Source organism: Protopterus annectens, chromosome 10.part0 (genome assembly GCF_019279795.1).
Source record: "Protopterus annectens isolate FY-2018-M chromosome 10.part0, PAN1.0, whole genome shotgun sequence".
In the NCBI taxonomy this organism is placed as follows: domain Eukaryota; kingdom Metazoa; phylum Chordata; order Ceratodontiformes; family Protopteridae; genus Protopterus; species Protopterus annectens.
In genome coordinates this window covers 339674293-339688848 of record NC_056744.1, presented here as the reverse complement: position 1 = coordinate 339688848, position 14556 = coordinate 339674293, and the positions used below count along the sequence as shown (strand labels likewise).

Here is a 14556-nt window from a genome sequence, read left to right as displayed (position 1 = left end):
TAAATTATTCTGTTCAAAGAAACATCTTTATTAAACTATTACTTGCGACATAAACAATCATGCATTTATATAAATGAAAACAAACCACACCGACACAATCCTAGTTGCAAGCATTTTACATCACAAACCACACTGACACACTCCCAGCTGCAAACATTATACATCATTTATAAGCTACTCAATCATTTTCAGTCAAACATTGTATAGCTCATTTAAGTCCTGCCTTCTTTTAAACCTCATTCCTCCCTGTACATATTGTTCCCACAATTCCCATTTTTTCCTGTGTAGTTTGTTCCTGCCTTTTTCTGAAGTCTGTTCCAGTTGTTTTATCTCTGCTACTATATTCACTGCATGTAATATAGTTAGTTTAGATTTTGATTTGCATTTTCTAGTAATTACTTTTTTTTGGCAGCTACCATAAGTAGAGACAGCAAGGCTTTACCATGTCTAGGCGATTCCAATTCTGTATCATAGCTCAGAAAAATCATCTCCCTAGTCGCACCAGTCTATCCACCCAGCATCTCCAACAGTGCATCTTGCAGGGAATCCTTAACGTCTGCCAAGTCACTGCACTCCCAGAAAATATGTTCCCAATTACCTCTTTCTTCCCCATTACACCTCGTAACATCTACCTGAGGAAGAATTTTCTGGAGTCTTCTTGGGGTATAAAAATGTCTATGTAAACATTTCCAAACAAAAATCATCTGGATTTTGTTGCATATTTGGGAGGCATACATATATCCTTGCATTGTTTCTTTATGAATTGCTTATCTAGTCTTTCTTCCCAATCCTTTCTAACCTCCTGTGATTGATTCTTATAGCTATCATGCAATATTTTATATACTCTACTAATTATTCCTTTTTTAATGGCAGTTTCTGTTATAGATTCTACTAAAAACTCTACCAGTGCTGGTCTTTCATTTAAGAACCCCTATTTCTTTCTCTTTGCCAATACTTTGATATCAGTCCTTGATAGGCAAGGCAATCTCTAACCTGCAGTCCAAATAAATCCATGGCATCTTCCTAATTTATCATCTTTCCGTTGTGGTTATTTGCTACCAATAACTTGGATGTTCTTCATGTTTCACTGTTGCAGTCATTACATTTGAGTTATCTGCTTGCAGGTAGCCCTCAGTCAGCCTGATTAACAAAGTCTTGGGTCCTACATTGGTTGCTGTCCCTTCTTCCATGACGTCAGGTCATCAGGGGTATAAAACATGCAGCCGACGCCATTACATCAGCCTTTTTTGCTGTGCAGTGCCTGAAGCAGTAGTAGTTCACAAGTGCTGGTTGGCCGACTCCTGAAATTTTCGTTTTCGAGTTTCAGAACCTAAGTCTTCAACTAAAGCTAAGTACCCCATTGGGGAAACTTTTTCTTGCTCCTTACCGAAGTCAGTAAAAGTTAATAATTGCATTACTTGTGGAAAGCAAATACCTCATAAAGATTTTCATTCGTACTGTATTCCTTGCCTAGGCCCTGACCATGACGTACCTTGCTGTCGGTTTTGTGCTTTATTTAATCAGCGCACTATCCGTCATCAATATATTTTCGTCTCTGAATATTTCGGGTCTCTGTTTATTTTTCCAGAAATGTCGTCTGTTAGCCATCCGACTACCAGGATTCCGAAAAAACACAAAGATAAAGACAGAGACAAGCCACCAAGGTTCAAAACTGCCGACGACGCTTCTCCTAAGCCAGTTCACCGGTACTCAGTGAGGCACTTTCACAGCTCCTGATACCCGCTGCTTCTGATTCGCAGGCCTCTACTGAGACACATTCGGAGTCCGGTATGCCGTGAGATGCTTCAACTATGGAACCCGCAGATGTCTCTACCTTGGAAGGGTCCAGAGCCGCTGTGCAGGCACTGGCTTCTGAGGGTGTATTCAGGCCTACAGACATGCATATTAAACTGACGCCTCCTTCTTTACTTAGGCCTAAATCTCGATCCCTACCTAAAAATGACGCCCAGGCCACATGCTCATGCCTCTATGCCTAAAAAACAAATGATAAGAATGGCTGAAGATCTAATAACTCTAATCAGGTGTAGCCAACCCCCCCCCTAAGAGGCCTAGGACTGAATTTGATTATAAATCTTCTGATCAGGATTCTGTTTTTTCTGATTCTTCTGATCTGGATTTGCCCTTATCTACTTATGAAGATTCTGATGCAGAGGACTCCATTCCCTCTGCTTCCCCTCCTGAGGATTTTTCTTTTGGGGAAACCTTACATACTCTATGGGAGTATTTCCACTGGGAAAGCCAGGATTTTTATGATTCAAAAAAGAGGCTTAGGGATTTCCTTCTTCTACCTCATAGGCCTTTAGCTTTACATCCTGTACTAGACATTGTTGATGATGCTTTTTTGGAATCTAGTTTGGCCCCTGATTCCCTGCCTCCTGCTCCCAGAAAACCTGACAGATACTAGAGGGTCAGAGTCCCACAAGTTCCTTTTTAAAAATCCTATTGCAGATCCAGAGACAATTTCATAGGTACCTATGGGCATTAAGGCTTCTACTGCTAAAAATCCTACCCTTTCTGATAGAGACTCCAGTGTAAGAAGGTTTACACTTCTGCAACCTTGGCCATTGGGGCTTTAAACTGCCAGTTTCGTATGTTAAAGTATCAGCAGCATGTTATTGGACTGCTTAAACAGAAGATTCCTGACTGTGGAAAATAAAGAATTACAGGAGTTAATGCATTCTGCTGAACAAGTTGGAAAACATATACTTTGCAATGTGGTTTTGATTCATTAGAGGCCCCTTGCAGGGCTGCTGTTACTGGGTCTTTGCTCAGAAGTCATGCTTGGCTTAAGGAGCAATCTTTGCCTGATCATGTTTAAGCTAAATTGTTGGATGCTCCTTTAAATCAGGACCGCCTGTTTGGCAACAGGGCTGAGGAAGTTCTTAAAAAGATGGAAGATAAAGCTAAATCTATGAAAACTGTTAAAGATTTTTTTACAAGTTCAGCCTCCTAGATTTAGTAGGCACTGGCCCTCTAAGAATTGGTCCTTTCCAACCCCTTCCAGGTCTTCTCAAGCCAAACCCAGACACAGCAAAAACCCCAGGTTTCAGTCCCAGGGGACGCACAGAACTAAGCAGTGGGGAGCCTCCACTTCCAAATCTGGGAATAATAAGACCCCCCCCCCCCATGGTAAACTGTTTCAATTCCTTCCTTTTAAAATTTCCAAGCACTTGTCAGCTGACTGCCCCTTTGGGGGGAAAGATTGCTCTTCATGCAAAGAATTGGGAACTTATTACCCAGGACAAATGGATTTTAAATATAGTGTCCCAGGGATACAGATTTCACTTCCACATGTTGCCAACACCAAGCGGGTGGCCAGACCTACCCCCAAATCAGTGGGCAGAGGCCCAAAAACAAGTACTTTCTCTCTCAAGCATGTGGGCTATTCAACTGGTACCAGAAGAAGAAAAGGGACAAGGTTTCTACTCGAGACTTTTCTTGGTACCCAGAAAAGACAATTCATGGTGTCCTATCCTGGACCCATCTACTCTAAAAAACCTTTTTGGAGATTCCAAAATTCAAGATGCTGACTTTTCAATTACTTCCTATGCTAGGCAAAGTGGCCTGGTTGGCAACACTGGATTTAAAGGAAGCATACCTGCACATTCCAATGAGGGAATCTTACAGAAGATACCTATGCTTCAAAGCAGGCTTACACGCACTATCAGTTCTCTGCACTGCCCTTTGGCTTATCTACTGCGCCCAGGGTATTCACAAAGTGCCTAGCTCCAGTTATTGCATTTTTCAGGCAAAGAAATATTCAAATATACCCATACCTGGATGATTGTCTAATTCAGGCAGAAAGCCAGGACATACTTTTGAGTCATCTGGCCTTTGTACATAGGGGTCTAACTTGTCTTGGGTACACCATAACCGAAAAGAAATCACACCTGGTACCCTGTCAACAAACTATATTCCTGGAAGCAAGCTTGAACACAACTTCCCAGGTGGCTTACCTCACGCCAGAGAAACAAATTAATTTGACAACCTACTTCAAACAAGTGGCCACAAAAACACTGCTACCTGCAAGACAAGCACTGCAAGCCTTGGGGTTCATGGCCTCCTGCATACTTCTAATTCCATATGCAAGACTGCATATGAGGAAACTACAGTGGTATTTAAAAAGCCTACGGTGTCAGCATTCTCAAGACCTAGAAACAGTGATTCCTATCATACCTTGCCTACGCCTAGAGTTCCTTTAGTGGGCAGAGGCCTGCCACCAAAACAAGGGACTACTTTTCACACCACCCCCTGCTGCCCAAACCCTAACAGACTCGTCAGACTATGTATGGGGGGCTCACCTGGCAGGGAAGTGCACTCAGGGCAAATGGAACCCAAGTCAAATGCACCTGCATATCAATCAAAAAGAAATGTTAGCTGTACAGAATGCTCTGACAGCCTTCAAGGACCACATTCTTCCAGGACAACTAATGGTAAAGACAGACAACACCGCTATTATGTGGTGCATAAACAAGCAGGGGGGTGCACATTTTTACCCCCTCTGCAGACTAGCCATGGCATTGTGGAATACAGCCTTGAGCTACCAAGTGCACCTACAAGCTCAATTCCTGCCAGGAAAATTAAATACACTGGCAGATGGACTAAGCAGAAACCTCATGGACCCACACGAGTGGAAACTGGAACCAAGGATTTTCAACATTTTGACAAGCAAATGGGGGAGCCCAGATATAGACCTGTTTGCCTCTTCCCAGAACTACCAATTGGACAAATTTTGCACAAGGACTCCCCACAAACAAGCCTGGAAAGTGGATGCTCTGTCCTTCAGCTGGAAAAATGTGTCAGTCTATGCCTTCCCCCTCTGCTCTCCAAAGTACTACTAAAAATCAAACGGGACAAACCAAGGATGATTTTGATTGCTCAAGACTGGCCGCACCAACACTGGTACCCCCTCCTGCGCAGTGTGTCGCGGTTATCTCCATGGCATCTGGCTCAGACTCCTTCCCTGCTGTCTCAGCAGGAGAATCAGATTCTGCACCCCCAGCTTCTAGCACTGAACCTTACAGCCTGGTTAATTACTTAATCTCGCCTTTACCATTCCTCAGCAAACCTGTGATGGATATCATTTTAGGGGCAAGGAGGCCTAGTACTAGAAAATCTTAGGTGAAAAATGGTTCCAGACACAGTATCTTTTCCAATCTCAAGGGATGAGCACAGCAGCGCCCAATTTACCTCAGATTTTACAATACGTAACGGAGATGCTTCACAAGGGCCTGTCTTTTTCCTCCATTAAAATCCACGCCTCAGCCATTTCAGCTCATTATAACACAGAACCTCTCCTCTTCCCTCATCCACTGCTCAAGCAGTTCTCAGAGGGGTCAAAAAATTGAGACCATCCAGGAGAGCTTCAACCCCAGCTTGGGACCTTAACTTTGTCTTGGAGAAACTCACTCTCCTCCTTTCGAGCCATCTGCTACTGCAGACTTAAAATTTCTTTCTTGGAAAACAGCTTTCCTTTTAGCAATCACTTCAGCTAGAAGGGTATCTGAATTACAGGCCCTTATGGCAGTGGAGCCTTTCCTCATCTTTCATGCGGACAGGGTGCCCCTCAGAACGAATCCATCCTTCATGCCCATGGTGGTATCCAGTGTGGCTCTTAATCAGTCCATTCATTTGCCAACCTTCTTTCCCAATCCACAGAATGAAGGGGAATGGATACTGCATTCCGTAGATGTGCACAGACAACTTAGATTCTACTTGGACAGGACTAAACCTCAAAGGAAATCTAACAACTTCTGGTGGCATTTGCTGCAGAGGGGAAGGCTATTTCAAAGCAAACCATTTTTAAATGGATAAGCCATTGCATTAATTTCTGCTATAAGCACCATGGAAAACCTATCCCCCAGGGGATCAGACCTCACTCCACCAGGGCTGCATCTACCTCTACAGCCTTTCTGAGAGGCATCCATACCAGGGACTTCCTAGAAGCTTCTACCTGGAGTTCTGTACATACTTTCACCAAGCATTGTCATTTGCCAATTTTCTCTAAATACAGAGCTGGCTTTGCCACTGCAGTCTTGCAGGGCCTTATAGCTGGCCCTAATGCTATCTAAATTCCTCCTCCCAACCATAGCTTTAGGAATCTACTCAAATTTAATGACTGCAGTAGTGAAACACAAAGAACATAGTACCGTTGTGTACACTTACCATAAATGTAGATGTTCGAGTATTCACTGTTGCAGTCCTAGTTACCCTCCCTCCAGCCCCCTAACTTCTTTTGGCTATACCTCCACTTTCCTTTACTATGCTTAAAAGCCTTTTTGGTGTATTTGCTTTTTTGTTGGAGGTATATCTTTGTACTTTTATATTCAATTGCTTCCCATTAGGGGGGCACCTGACATCTGGGGCAAGAAAAACTGATGTAATGGTGTCGGCTGCATGTTTTATACCCCAGACGACCTGACGTCATGGATGAAGGTACAGCAACTGACGCAGGACACAAGACTTTGTTCATCAGGCTGACTGAGGGAAACCTGCAAGCAGATAACCCAAATGTAATGACTGCAGCAATGAATACACTCGAACATCTACATTTATGGTAAGTGTACACAACGGTACTTTCCTTTACCAGTTTTCTCCAGTAAATTCCAGCCCCTTCTTGCCTATTGTCTGTATCCCTATTTGCAGTCAACCCAATCGGCAGAATCTTCTTTCTCCATTCCCATGTTGGCTTAGTTCTTAGAAAACTTTCTCTAACTTTATCGGGTATAATATTCTGTATGATTGTTATTCTCCTTAAAGGCCTGCATCCAAAATCCCACTCTCCTTGTTTCTTAAATTCCCCGTTTCATCCTCATCCCTTTCCACTTTGAATTATAGTTTTCTATTTGTGCTATGTATAGGAGTTTTAACCGTGTAGCTCTGAAATATACCCCATTCAAACTGGGTAATCTCAACCCACCCTCTTGTACTGGAAGAATCATTTTACCCCACTTGACTCTTGCCATCTTCCCTCCCAGATAAAGTCCTTCAGCTGTTTATTACTTGCTGTCCACAACTTCTTCTCTGGTTGATAAAAATATGCCTGACCTGTGTATAAGACTAGAGAGACTAAAAACATTTTGACTAGTTGTATCTTGCTATCCATATCCATGTAACAAAGCTTCCATTTTCTCAGTTTTTGTATTGTCTTTTGTTTAGTGTCTTCCCCCATATCCTTAGATCTTTCATGTTTTTTTTGTTTTTTTTTTTGTTTTATGGAGTGCTGGACACTTTCTTGTCAGGCTGGTATAATGGCCCATGGCATTATATAAGTTGGGCGAAAGTTAGGTAGTTAGGCAACTCAAGCCAATTTAGTTGGTATAAGGCAGTGCAGTGATGGGATCTATATGGTGAGTTGGTGGCAAATCTGGCAATCTTATCTTAACAAGCATCTAGTTTTATTAAATCTGTTTTCTTTAGATTAGTGAAGATGGGAGAGGCATAAAGAAGAGTAGAGGAGTCCTGGCAATAGATTGTCTTGTGGAGTCAGTGAAGTAAGGTTTAATTCTGCAAAGTGAACCTAGTTTAATATGAACTTTCTTTATGGTAAGAGACATGTGTTTGTCAAATCTCCTGTTATTATCGATTATAACCCCGAGTAGTTGTGTGTGGGATGCAGGTTCAGTCTTGGAATTGTTAGAAGTGTATATCTGAAAAGGGGAATGCAGATCCGAAGTTTTGTAGCTTGAAATGATCATAACTTTAGTTTTCTTGGAATAAATCTAATAAATCTATATGTATGCATTTAGACAAAAAGAGAGCATGTGTTTTTAGTGCAACTGAATTAGAAATGAAAAGAGAAACTCAGAACAATCTTAAAGGTTGACAGAAAGTGTTTGCTTTTAGCAGCTTCCCTGATGGAAGGCACGTACTAGTTATGAGCATGTGTCGTCTTATGTGTATTGATTTACTGTCCACGATTATGAACCTAAGAATAGCCTGTACTTGGGAACACTTTAGTTCAAGTGCTCACAAATATAGTGAAAGTAAATGAGTGTTAAATACTACACTTCACTTGCAAATAAATCTCTCTCTATTATTGTCATAACTTGGGTCCTGATTTAGCTATTTGAATTTGGATGCTAGAGCTGTAGTAATATTTGGTTGTGTTTTTATGCAGCCTGTCAGTAGTACTACTTGTTGAAGAAACAGAATCGACAAATTACTTATCCTGCATTTGGAAAAAGAGCGAGAGAAAGAACAGATGTGAGCCTTTCTTCCTAGCTGCCCACTTTCAGCTGCTCTAACAAGGCATGGGCTAAGGCTGTGCTTTTCTGGGCTTTGTAACATGCTGTTAAACTGTGCAGAAGTTTTCCTGGTCGGAGGAGTGGCTGTGTTGTGTTTCCAGAGGAATGTTGAGAAGTGCCATGGGTGACGTAGGATCAGGGAAATGGTATAACATGGCTTTACTCCTCTGTTCAGTGAAAGCTGAGCTGAGTCAGGAAGGACACAGAGCGATGGAAGGAGCTGCAGGCTTAGCAAACCCTGCCGATCTACTGATGTCTGGCTTACGGTAAGTATCTTCTTTTTCTGGTGAGGTAGGCAAGTTTACGTGTGGTGGGCATGAAAGGATTGACTGATTTTAGTTAGTTTTACTAAGCTGGCAGTAAGGTCTGTGATCTTCCCCAGCTCAGATCGTTCTCCCCTTTCCCACGCATTCCTTTAACTAGGACTTTGGTTCTGCTGTAAGGGTCTGTTCTGGATGTTTTCGTTTTTGAGAAGGGGGCTTGGTTATTTAATTCTTCATTGTTAATAGTATTTATATGATGATATATTTTAAGTTCCTGTGTTGTGCTAAAAGCTTTTTTACTTGACAGTCATTATTCAGAAGTTTTTTAAGTTTTTTGACTTGAAGTTTGTAGAAGACTTTTTTTGTTTACATAGTACAATAATGTTTAGTAAACAGTCTACTACTTGAAATGGTTTCTAAGCATTTCTTTCTTTTTTTGAACATTTAAGTCGGTTGATTTGCTGATTAGCTTGTTTTCAGAAGCTGTGTGAGAAGGTAGTTTGCAGGTGACAGTTGCTGCATAGTTTGACTACTATTGACCACAAAGTCTTTAAAGCAGATATTACAGTAGCCAGTCTTTCCTTTGTAGAATCTGTGAACAGTAGATTTTACGTTTGGTAAAGAGGAGGTAGTTGGCTGTGTTAATGTAAACCAAACCAGTAGCGCTGATTGTACCAGGCGTACAAAGGTCCCGTCATTACTGTGTGCTGTGGAAGGGTACATATTTCATGTGAGAAGCCCAGCAGAAGTTGGCTGGTTAAGCTTGTCTCCTCTTGTTACCTTTATCCTAATCCCTTTACACTGCAGAAGCACAATGCTTTACTACATATGTCTTGGTAGGTTGTAGTAGAGAATACCACCTTCACATCTATTGAAGCAGTTTGCATAAGGTGCGTACTGTGTAAAGTGAGCACTATTCCTCACCCATGACCCCTGTACTAGGTGTCACTGAATGAATATTGTATTTAAGGTCTGTTCATGAAGCACTCCTTGGCTTTCTGCTGGCAGGAAATTGAACTGCAAAAGTGTTTTTTTCTTTTATTTATTTAAAAAAATAACAACATGTCCTTTGGCTTTTGTGGTTAAGTGCTTTTTTGTCATAGTCTGTACATTTTCAGGTATTAGTTCTTTTTTTAGGTGTTTCTTCCTCGAGTGCTAATCATAAAAAGAATATATATATTCTTAGCTGTGTAATTCTGCTGCTGATAAATTTTAGCATGCTACTTTGAGACTCATTTAGGCAATCCATACATAAAGGAGTTTGCTCAGTGCCAGCATGCTCAGCCTGGATTTTGTCTGCATTTGACCTGTTGCATTTAAAGTGTGTTGAGAGGACAGCATGCCTTAAAGGTAAATGCCAGCTTCTTTCTTGTCTTAGCTTTGCTTTATTGTATGGCCTACTACCCAGGAGGATATTTCTGGTATTTTTCCCTACCATCAGAATTTTTTTTACAAAGGGTTTAGGAAAAAGCTGCAACTGCAAGAAATGTGCAATGAAATTCTAAAATGTGTTTTTCAACCCAGTGTTAACTGATCCATATGTCTTTACAGAGCATTATAACGTGTGTGCGTGTCTGTGTGTGCACATGTCTGTCTGTGTGCGCGTGTCTGTCTGTGTGCACGTGCGTGTCTGTGTGCGTGTCTGTGTGTATGCATGTCTGTGTGTGCGTGGGTGCGCATGTCTGTCTTGTGCTTCTTGCTGTCACTAAGCCTTCCCTTTTTGGTGGACCTCCACATTTCATGCTTGCTGCTGCCACAGATTTCGTAGGAACGTTCCTCATGTTTGCTTCTCTACTGAGATGTTTTAACATGCCTTATTTATTTATTCATTCATTCATTCATTCATTCATTCATTCATTCATTCATTCATTCAGTTTGTTGACCGGGTTAAAGCGCTGTTCCAAATTTGCGTCTCAGCCCAGACAGATATAAATGACAGCAGATAAGCAAGTTCACAATAAATATTAGGACTACAAACAAAATGTCTGAGGATGGCAATAAACAATGGTAGTAATAGTCAAGTACGCACAGAATAAGGGACAAACTTTGTAGGACTTTAGGACTTTATCTTGATAAGAATTGAAGCACTTCCATCCTCTGGCTCTTCCTTGGGAACACAAGTACTGTCTTGTCATTCCACATGCCAGTGTCGGAGGAAGGCCCAGCAACATGCTCCTAGTTCTTTTGTTACCACTCCACTTGTGCAGTTCGCATCACAATAATTATGTACGCTGTAGAAAAGCTTCCCTCATTCTGTGGATGCCATATCACCATCCAGGACCCACACTAGTGCTGTCTGTATTATCTGTGCAGGAAACATAGTGTGAAAAAATGCCACAAGTATGTGTATTTTAGTTCAGCGACTTAAAGGGGAAGGAGTGAAAAGCTCAAGGCTGAAATGCTCGGAAGATGGTGCGAGTAAAGCTGGTCTGTGTAATAATTAGTTGAGGTGAGGGTTTCCAGAATGATTCTAGGCTGTCACTGGAGTGAAGGGAGAAGGTGAGAAATGAGACCAAACATGAGCCATAGTTGTCCGTGAGTAAGTCTTCCACCGCCAGTGTGGTTATTGACATTTTTTGATAAGGAAATGTAGTCCAAGACAAGTCATTCATTGAGAAGCTCCTGGAGCGCATACCTCTTAACTGTTAGGATTTATGCACAGCCCTATGATTTGGCCCTCAGATTTAGCCTTGCTCCTCCTCCTAGATTTAAAGTGGTCCCCTTGAAGACAGACCTGTTTATGAGCAGACTTTATTAAACACACAAAGTAAGCCTATACAAAGATTCAGTGCTACTAACTGTATATAGGGTCTAGTGTGTATGTACGGTTGTGTGTGTGTGTATACACATATATATATATATATATATATACACACACACACTTGTGTATGTGTCCATGTATGTATTAATATCTGTTATCTATTGTAAAAAAAAAATATATATATATATATATCTATATCCATCTCTCTCTCTCTCTATATATATATATATATATCTATATATATATATATATATATATATCCATTTATATATATCTATATATATATATATATATATAGAGAGAGAGAGCTATACAGACTTTATAGATATAGGTATATACCTTCCATTCTGAAAAATAAGAAATTGCCCCTTTTTCCGACCCTCTGCTATGTTCTTTTTTTTTTAAAGGCTAGTGTTATGGATGTTCTTCATTCCACATTGCTGCAGTCCTAACTATTGGGTAGTCCGCTGTCCAGTCGGCCCGAATACCAAAGTATATGGCTGACGTCGGTCAGGGCGCATTAGACTGACGTCAGTACGTCAGGGTACTAATGCGCATGACCGACGTCATATCCTCAGTCTTTTTTGCCGCATGGTCCGATGCAGAAGCAATTTTGCGAGTGCAGGTTGGCGTTCTGAAAGTTTCTGAAGTCAGAGTTTCAGACCGAATCAAAGTTGGCTAAGTACCCCGTTGGGGAATATTTTGGTTTTTTTTCTTGCCTCAGTATTTAACCGGATGTCAGAAAAAGTGAATAACTGTATTTCTTGTGGGAAACAGATACCTCATAGGGATTACCATACTTTGTGTATACCTTGTTTAGGGCCTGAGCACGACGTTGTTGGATGCCGCTCTTGTGCTAGATTTAACAAACGCACTATTAAGAGAAGGTTAGACTGTGCCAGGTTAGTGTTTGGGAAGCGTTGTAATTATAAAATGCCGTCGGATGCTCCGACGCCGGCTTCGGCTAAAAAACGCAAAGATAAAGCAGCAAAGCCTAGGGTGGAGGAACCGACAGTCCCAGACGTCGGTTCTTTGGAAGGCTCAGTGGAGCCGGAGGTTTTGCCAGGTGTCTCTTTGGAGTCTCAGGGAGAGACTTTACTGTTACAGGATGTATCCTCTCAGGAAGTAGGCCAGGCTGAGGGGGCTTCTCAGGTGGCTGTTCTTCCCTCTCTTCCTAAGGTGGTTAGAGCCTCCCCTTCAGTTTCCAAGGCTTCTTTGAGGGGCAGGCCAAGTTTAGCTTCTGTGGGGGTTTCTCCTAGTGCTTCAGGATCTTTGCCTAAGAAACATATGCTTAAAATGGCAGAGGATTTGATTACTATGATTAGGGGTTCTATGCCCCCTCCTGATAAGAGGCCTAGGGTGGAACCTGAGTTTGAGAGTTTTGAGCAATGCTCGAGGCTTGAGTCTTCGGCTGAAGACTTGCAGGAGTTCCTCCTTATTCTGATTCTGATGTGGATGATTCTACTCCTTCTGCTTCTCCTCCTGAGGATTTTTCATTTTCAGAGACTCTGCATTCCATGAGGGAGCATTTTAAATGGGAAGGTCAAGATTTCTCTGATTCCAGGAAAAGGCTTAGGGAATTCTTGTTTTACCCCAGCATAGGCCTTTAGCTATACCTCCTGTTTTGAATGTGGTGGAAGATGTGTTTGCAGAGGCTTCCCTGAATCCTGATTCTTTGCCTCCTGCCCCAGTTAAACCGGATAGGTATTATAGGGTGCCTGAAGCTCATAAGTATCTTTTAAGAGTCCTAGGGCAGACCCAGAAACTGTCTCTCAGGGGCCTAAAGGTGTGAAGGCCTCAGTTGTTAAAAATCCTGTCCCTCCTGATAAAGAGGCAAGGGCTTTGGACAGATGGGGAAAGAAAGTGTATACTTCTTCCACTTTAGCCATGAGGGCGTTGAATTGTCAGTTTCACATGTTAAAATATCAGAATTATCTTCTTTCACAGTTGAAATCTAAGGTGGATGCTCTGGCTGAAGGTATTGAGTGTAAAGAGTTGCAGGATTTAGTTCATGTGTCTGAACAGGTGGGTAAACATTCCTTGCAGTGTGGTTTTGATGCTGTGCAGGCCTCCTCCAGGGTGGCTGCCACTGGTTCTGTTCTTCGTAGGCACGCCTGGCTGAGAGATCAGAATTTAGCTGAGCATGTTAAGACAAGGATTTTGGATGCTCCTTTACAGTCTGATGTGTTGTTTGGTTCGCCTGTGGAAGCAGTTTTGAAGAAAATGGAGGACAAGGCTAAGTCTATGCAAACTGTTAAAGATTTTTGCAGGTGCAGCCTCCAAGTTTAGTAGAAATTGGCCTACTAAGGGATGGACTTATCCTGCTTATGATTCCCAGTCTAGGGGTAGGTCTAGACGTGGTAGGGGCAGAGCTCAGGGTTCTTTTAGGCCTAGGACAGGGAGTTCCCTGCTCAGACTTCTGGTGAAGGCAGGGGTCAGTCCTTTCGTAAGCAGACCCAATGACCTGCCTTTTCAGCTGCCAGTACGTTCTTGCCTGGCAGCACCTTTGGGAGGAAGGCTGTCTCTTTTCAAAGAAAATTGGGATTTAATTACCCAAGACAGATGGGTTCTGGATATTATTCACCACGGTTACAGGTTTTATTTCCATACCTTGCCTCCTTTCAGAGGCATGCCGGACATTCCTCCTCTTCAAAGAACAGAGGCTCACAAGCAAATTTCTCTGTTGCTCCAAATAGGGGCCATTCAGTCAGTTCCTGTGCCAGAAAGGGGCCTAGGATTTTATTCTCGCCTGTTCCTAGTACCAAAGAAGGGGAACACGTGGAGACCAATTCTGGATTTATCTATCCTCAACACTTATCTGGACATTCCCAAGTTCAAAATGTTGACGTTACAACAGCTTTTACCTCTGCTGGGCAAAGATCACTGGATGGTAACTTTAGATCTCAAGGAAGCTTACCTTCATGTGCCAATAAGACTAAGTTGCAGGAAGTATCTGCGTTTCGAGCTGGAAATTCTCATTATCAGTTCTCTGCATTGCCCTTTGGCTTATCTACTGCCCAGAGTATTCACAAAGGTTCTGGCTCCAGTGATAGCTTACTTCAGGCTAAAAGGAATCCAAATCTATCCTTACTTGGACGACTGCCTGATTCTGGCTCAAGAAAAAGATCTTCTGCAGCATCTGGAATATGTCATAGCAGTGCTAAGATGCCTAGGGTATTCTGTGAACGAAATAAAGTCCAGTCTAGTACCCTCTCAAGACATGTGCTTTCTGGGTGTGAGACTGAATACAGCAGCCCAGATGGCC

At 42.1% G+C, this 14556-nt stretch overlaps 1 protein-coding gene across 3 annotated transcripts in view; it reads left to right on the top strand.

The window, feature by feature from the left end:
* The window catches only part of KLHL20 (kelch like family member 20), a 1442445-nt gene that overhangs the window by 330395 nt on the left and 1097494 nt on the right, over positions 1-14556 (top strand). For 2 of the 3 annotated variants that reach the window (XM_044085232.1, XM_044085230.1), the window contains exon 1: positions 8413-8533. The exons of the other annotated variant lie outside the window; for it this stretch is intronic. In XM_044085232.1, the coding sequence (XP_043941167.1) occupies positions 8421-8533 (113 nt within the window). In that variant the 5' untranslated portion in view covers positions 8413-8420. Of the gene's footprint in view, positions 1-8412; positions 8534-14556 lie in introns of those variants that run through there. 3 annotated transcript variants of the gene reach the window in all.